The 7,340-nt window shown below is 35.5% G+C and overlaps 1 protein-coding gene across 2 annotated transcripts; it reads left to right on the top strand.

Annotated features, from left to right (window-relative positions):
* Window positions 1-1,943: 1,943 nt before the first annotated feature.
* LOC108193700 (uncharacterized) lies at window positions 1,944-6,974 on the top strand. Of its 2 annotated transcripts, none has more exons than XM_064090716.1 (5): window positions 1,944-2,665; window positions 3,070-3,187; window positions 4,585-4,699; window positions 5,038-6,211; window positions 6,426-6,745. In XM_064090716.1, exons 1-5 carry the CDS (start codon window positions 2,485-2,487, stop codon window positions 6,494-6,496), a joined length of 1,659 nt encoding a protein of 552 aa, XP_063946786.1. In that variant the 5' UTR covers window positions 1,944-2,484; the 3' UTR covers window positions 6,497-6,745. The 2 variants fall into 2 exon arrangements, with proteins under 2 accessions (XP_063946786.1, XP_017215970.1); XM_017360481.2 differs by having other exon boundaries at window positions 1,986-2,665; window positions 5,038-6,156; window positions 6,426-6,974.
* Window positions 6,975-7,340: the final 366 nt, after the last annotated feature.

The following is a 7,340-nucleotide window of genomic DNA, read 5'->3' as shown; positions in this document are numbered from 1 at the left end:
CAGAAAACAAGGACGCTTAATACTCCCGTAAAATATTATTTTGTAACTTATTTTTTAAAAAATTTAATATAAATATAACATCTATATTTTTGTTCAAAAAGAAAATTTCTTAAAAAAATTTATAAGAAATATATTTTATAAAAAAGTTTTTTTTCGAAACAATATTTTATAAAAAACCTGAAATACATGTCAAATACTAAACAATAAAATATATATATAATTAAATAGGACACAGAAAATTTAATTTTAATATGAATTTATCTAAAATCCGTAGAGTAAGTCCAATACTAGATGCTATATATCTATTGCTATTGCTATATTATAGCACCAAAAAGTGTTTTTTGATGCTAAAATAAAACTTGCACTCCAATGCTAAGTTTTATAACTAGTTTCAAATTTAACCAACTCATTAATTTTTACCTAACTTCTATAACTTTTACTTAACTTTTACCTCCAATTTCTAGTTATTGATGATGTGGCAACATGGATGGATCCATCCTTGGTTTCAAATATAGAACCAAGGATGCATCTATGCATGGATGCATCCAAATATAGCACCTTTTTGGAGTTGAATTTTTTTTATTTTAATACTATAATATACTCCCTCCGTCCCAGTCATTTGTATACAAATGGCTGGGACACGGAGACCAAGAAATTGGGTAAGAAATGAGGAAAGTTGGATGAAAAGTGGGTATATTGGTGGGACCCATTTATATTTAATAATAAATTTGAGATAGTGGAGGAAAGTAGTGGTTGTAATAGTGTTTATATTATTATAGAATGGAGATAGTGGAAGAAAATAGTTGGTGTAATGATGTTTTATATTATAAAAGTTTACTACTTTTGGAATGTATACAATTGATGGGACGTCCCAAAAAGGAAACTGTATACAATTCATTGGGACGGAGGGAGTAACAATAGAACAAAGTATAACATTGAATTAGAGTTGCTCTCAGTAACAACCACCGATACTCTAACAAAGAGAGCAGATGATAGCAACATGGTATCCTCAAACAGATACGATTTCCTCATCAATAACATCACTGGAGCACAAAACTTCAAATTAGGGGTGTGCACGGGTCGGTTCGGTTCGGTTTTTACCAAAAACCGTTACCAAACCGTGTATGTCGGTTCGGTTCGGTTTCTAGGTATTAACCGTAACCGAACCGTTCGGAACGGTTTTTTTCGGTTCGGTTAACCGTTTGTCGGTTTCGGTTTTTTTCGGTTTTCAAATTTAATAGTTTATTCTCTTGAATATCATGCTAATAAAAAATTATAAATATCATATTAACATCGATAAAAATTATAAAAGTCATATTAACAGTGCAAAAATTAATTAAAGGCAGTGAACATATTGATATTAAATCATTAAAAGGATGGCAAGATTGAACAAACTTTTTCTTGTAAAACTTGAAAACTCAAGACACAGGGACTAGACTACATTTTTTGTTACCACACGTTAGCTTTGTTACTACACATTGGCAAATGGTGACAATAATCGGGTGAAACCTGACCTGCAGACCCCATCTTGATACAAGGGAATCGATAACTAGTAATCACTAATGCACTGATCATCTATTAAAAAAAATATAAATGTATATAGTTAGTAGCACATAAATCTATATAGAATAAATAAATATATATATTAAATATTTTAAAATAATATGATTTCAAAATATATATATATATATATATATATATTAAATATTTTAAAATAATATTAGCGGTTCGGTTTCTCGGTTCGGTTATTGGGGTAAAACCGTAACCGTCGGTTCGGTTAACCGTCGGTTCGGTTAGGCTACGGTTTTTTTCGGTTTTTCTCGGTTTCGGTTTTTTTCGGTGTGGTTTTTCGGTTTTTCGGCTCGGTTTCGGTTTTTCGGTTTTTTTTGCTCACCCCTACTTCAAATTTTCACATGTACACACACATTTATCTGAAAACGACATCTCTTATCTACTGACAAATATAACACTAAATTCATCATTTATTACCGCCATTGCCACTGCCCTCTTCTTCCTCTGATCATTCAAAGTTTTAAAAAACACTCATCTCTCTCTCTCTCTCTCTCTCTCTCTCCATATTTGAATACACACACATTTATATCTACATACCCATATTGCCATATATGATGATGTTGTTTCTGTTTGTCAAGACATTCCCTCATCCACTCTCTCTCTAAAAACATAAGTATATTCACACATTTCTTTTCTCCCTTTCACTCTTTACATATGCTCCACTCCATTTGCATTTATTAGTTTTGTTCATTACTTATTTCAGTCATCACATATATTTCAAAACTACAAAAGACTTCTTTTTCACTCTCATTTTAATTGTTGAGTTCCATTTTAGATCTGTAGCTTCTTTTTTTATATTTCATAAGAGATTTCAGTGATGCTTTTGAATGAAAAGCTAGGGTTTTGTTGTGGTGGGGTTCAAATTGAGTGAAAATTTGGGGATTTTAGTGCTTAAAGGTTGGAACTTTAGCAATGAATAGGAGTTTTAGGGCTCCAGAGAGAGGAATGCAAGCTGTAGTTGTGAAGCAAATGAGGGAATCTGTTATGAGGGACAAGGAAGAAGAGCTTGCTTTGTTTCTCGACATGCGGAAACGAGACAAGGAGAGTGATATGCTTCTTATTCACAATGTAGATGAGTTTGATGCTCCATTGGGTATCATTCTACACCTTTGTTTTAGTCATTTTATGTTTTAAATCGTGAAGTTGGGGTTCGTGTTGTGGTTTTGTATAATTGTGTTGCTCTTCATATTGGCTTGCTTATTGTGTTTGGACGCTTGTGAATGTAAGTTGCAATCTTGATTGTAAAAGAAATGTGGAGCTTTTGCCCTTTTTACTTATTTTGACCATGAAAAGTAGAGAATTTTGGTCTTAGCTTAATATGTTCAACTGAATTTTATAGGTGAAAAGTTCTTCGTACTTGGCATTTACGGTTGTTGAGTTTGAATATTATGAAAGCTAATTGTTGTCATTTTATGGTCATTGAGTTTAAATTACTTTATGAGCAATTGTTGTCATCTGCTTTTGGCGTTAAGTTTCAACATTTCATTTACTTTCCAGGATTAACGACGGGAAGTTCTCCTATATTTAATATCGCATCAGCCACACCTGCGCCAGCAAGAAAGACCGCTGCAGACGAGTTTTTGAATTCTGACAATGATAAAAATGATTATGACTGGTAACTATCGGAAATTGTCCAACATATATGATGTGAAATTTTGGTGGTTATGAATATTTTAAGTTATCTGGCTACTATGCGACAAAAAAAATTAATTTATCTGGCTACTAGTAATATTTTCTATAATGGCATACTGATGTGCCATTGGTAGTAAGTTTTATTTAACATGTTAAAATATCTAGTCTGTGGATAATGATGAACATGTGCAGACATATACCAGCTTCTTTTCACTAGTTTCATGGGCTAGAATGTTTAATTTTGAGTCCTCACAAGATATATAATACAAAGTTTTAGAAGCAATTTATGTCATATGAATATACTATATGACACAAATATGTATAGATGATTAAAATGAAAAGTATTGAATGATAAAGTACTAAGACCAAGTTCAGTAGACTTTTAGTCCTCTCCTTAAATATGACATAAGGAGCACTATTTTTATGGTCACTCCTTAAATTTTCAACCTAGAAGGATAAATAGCTAGTCTCTTGTACTTGTTCTATGTTAACTATTGACCTTGCTTAGGAAATGATGATTTCTTAACAAAATGTCTGTAATTTTAAGTGAAGAAGCTTCCTAATTAATGCTGAATTCTCAACCCCAAAGTTTTGCCAACCTAGTATGTTGTATTCTTGAACTTATAATGGTGCATCCTCACTTTTTTTGCATTTATGTATAATCACTAAGTGATAATACCTTAACAAGTTTCTGTGCTGTACTGCTGTTACATAAACAAATTTCGTGATTCATGCAGCACCCAAAACTGGAGTTAATATCCTCAAGTGTGTTGCTTTATAGTGAGCATGAAGGCGTGTCCTCACTTTTATGTTTTCGTTTATATCCTCTTTGAGTTATCTGCAGAACTTTGTAACAACCTCATCTGTAACCATTGACAACAAGCGCAGAGATAATATTGGAGACATAAACAAATAATGCAAATTATGACACTATAAAGAATACCGCGGAGATATTTTTTTTTTGAGGATTCTGTTTAGCATTTGTTATATGAGAGTTTGCAAACCTCCATTTTAGCTGATGTAAAATCGAAAGTTGGGGTGTGTGTTTATGACTCTAATTATATAATATTGTTATGTGATTATTAAATATAAAAGGATAGAACGTTAATAGTTATATAATAGAGGCCTGTTTGGAATCTCTGTGCACGCGCACACAATCCATGCTGATGTTATAGTATGAGATTATCTTTTTTACATTGTCAGACTAAATTGGATAGTCCAAATAGCCTTCTTCAAATTGACAAGTACAATTAGCATGTGATTCCAGAGCAATATGTCTCTGTTGCTACATGTCTGTTGGTGGATTTGAGACTAATTTTCATTAATTCTTGAATATCTGTATCTGATGTGATATAATTGCTATGATGTTTTGTATTACAGGCTTATGACACCTCCTGGCACTCCTCTTTTTCCATCACTAGAGATGGAATCACAGAGAGCCAATATGATTGAGATTGGAACTCCTAATGCTCGACCAACTGCATTGAAATCTAGAGTAAGCGCAATTATGCTTTTCTTGCTAGTCTTTATTAAAATTATTGCATTATATTATTTATATACATGTTTAGTAGGTGCTGGTTAAAAATTTATTGCATTGGATGTGTATATGTATATATAGATGAATAGGATAAGTTGTCTGAATCTTTTCGTCACAAATTTAGCCTATTTATATGTGATGACTTCCGCAGCCAAGATTTCCTGGTTTAGATTTCTTATCAGTCCAATAAGTGCATGATACCACCTTAATTCTGTGGAATATTTTATGTGCTTGCATGCACCAAACTGACACTTATAACTTCTTGCTGTCTTTTTCATTGTTACCTGTGCTTCTAGCTAGCAAATTCTGATCTGGAGCCTACTACAAGAAATAACCTTACATCTAGACAGTCAGTTTTGGCTCCTGGGTTAAATACATCCAGTACAGGAGTTCAAAGGCCCTCATCCTCTGGTGGTCTGGGATCAAGACCTGCTACAGCAACTGGACGCCCTACTTTGGCCTCAGCCTCTAAACCTACATCAGCCTCAACCTATAAACCCTCGTCTACTACTGCATCAAAACCATCAGCTACCATGGCATCTAGACCCTTGCGTTCTTCAACACCCACCCGTTCCTCCGTGCCCTCAGCTAAGCCCGCAGCCCCTGCAAGATCTTCTACACCTACATCGAGGCCTACTGCAAGATCTGCTACACCTACATCGATGTCTACTGCAAGATCTTCTACTCCTACGACGAGGTCTACTGCAAGATCTTCTACTCCTCCATCGAGGTCTACTGCAAGATCTTCAACACCAACTAGACCTGCTGCTCCTGCACCAGTGAACAAACCCACATCCAGGGCTGCGACTCCAACTCGTAGACCAACTACTCTGTCAGCCGCGTCAACTGTATCAGTTTCTCCAGCTAAATCTCCATCTTCTTCAGTTACCAAGTTCACTTCTACTGCGATAAGAAATTCAGCACCTCCACGTGCTAGCTCCCCTACAGTAAAACCAAGACCATGGAACCCATTAGACATGCCAGGATTCTCCCACGACGTGCCTCCAAATTTACGTACTTCACTTTCTGATCGCCCTACTTCAGCTACTAGGGGCAGGCCTGGTGCACCAAGTGTTCGATCATCATCAATTGACCCTGCTCCCAATGGAAGGATTAGACGTCAATCATGTTCACCGTCAAGAGGACGCCCTCCTAATGGCATTAATTATAACTGTGGAAGCTCTGTTCCTGCTTTAAATCGGGCATATGCTAAAGCCCACGACAATGTGAGTCCTGTTATGTATGGAACCAAGATGGTTGAGAGGGTGATAAACATGCGTAAATTAGCGCCACCTAAGCAGGATGACAAACACTCACCTCGGAGTAACTTATCTGGCAAATCTTCATCTCCAGACAGCTCGGGTTTTGGAAGAAATTTCTCTAAGAAGTCCATGGACATGGCTATAAGGCATATGGTACAGTTCTCTCTCTCTCTCTCTCATTCTCTCTCTCATGGCTATAAGGCATATGGTACTCTCTCTCTCTCTCACCCTCCCTCCCTCCCTTCCTCCCCCCCCCCCCCTCTCTCTCTCTCTCACACACACACAGACACAGACACACTCACACGCATGTTTCACTTTATTATGATAACTTACTGCCTTTATTGTGATAACTTACTGCAAATCATCTGGTAAAATTACTCATTAATATTATTTGTGTTAATCCTCTGTGCTCTGTGGAGCAGGACATACGGCGAAACATTCCCGGAAATCTACGACCATTAATGACCAATATTCCTGCTTCCTCCATGTATAGTGTGAGATCAGGGCCTGCACCAAGAAGCAGACCAGTTAGTGTTTTAGACTCGCCTCTTGCAACAAGCAGTACTGCAAGTTCTGAAGTGAGTGTCAATAACAATGCTTTTTGTGTGGATGCAAGTGAATTAGATGGTGTTATTAATAGTGAAAGGGGTATCTATCCCCTGCCAGTGTAGGGGAGAGGTGATGGTTCGATAATTTAAATTAAAAATTAGTTCTTAAATATTTAGGAAAAAAAGAAAAGAAACTATCTTTTAAATCCGACTGTAGTTGGTGTTGTTGTCCATTGGCATTAGAGAATTCTGCAAAAACTATGGCAAAAGATGTGGTTGAATTTTCACATGATTTTATGTAAAGTTAGATGGATTGATTAGCTTCATCAGTTGTAGCCTTTGTATTAGGAGAAAACATTTGTGGTCATGGTGGATTTTTGGTCAATGTTTAATCATTAATCCGACATAAGAACCCTGGTTTAATATCTAGCGTATCAAATATGGGTTTTGCACATGCTAAGAGCAAAATTTGATGTATTTAGCTTGTTTTGATTGGTGAAGTTTTTGTATATGTAGGGGGTACATCATTATTAATAAGTAATCATGAATCAAAATGAGATAAATATATGAAATTTGGTGTTTAACATGTGTCTATGGGAAAAATAGATAAATATTCTTGCTTTTCAGGAATAAATATATTTGCAAAGAGTTGACGAACTCTTGTATCATGCAATCTTGTGCCTTATTTCTTTAGGCTATTGGCTGTCATTTGATATGAAGTTAGATGTTAACGAGACCAATATGGGCCGGTATTCAAGTATTACGAGCTTCAAAACATGTATTTTATTT

This window comes from Daucus carota, chromosome 3 (assembly GCF_001625215.2).
Source record: "Daucus carota subsp. sativus chromosome 3, DH1 v3.0, whole genome shotgun sequence".
NCBI lineage: Eukaryota > Viridiplantae > Streptophyta > Magnoliopsida > Apiales > Apiaceae > Daucus > Daucus carota.
This window is presented reverse-complemented; position numbering and strand designations above follow the sequence as displayed.

What these genes read in the sequence shown, in the direction of transcription:
- LOC108193700 (XM_017360481.2), top strand. Translation starts at nt 2,485, where the DNA reads ATGAATAGGAGTTTTAGGGCTCCAGAGAGAGGAATGCAAGCTGTAGTT. An exon ending in CAACTGCATTGAAATCTAGA is followed by an intron (nt 4,700 to 5,037) that starts GTAAGCGCAATT and finishes CTGTGCTTCTAG; the next exon opens with CTAGCAAATTCTGATCTGGA. An exon ending in ACATGGCTATAAGGCATATG is followed by an intron (nt 6,157 to 6,425) that starts GTACAGTTCTCT and finishes TCTGTGGAGCAG; the next exon opens with GACATACGGCGAAACATTCC.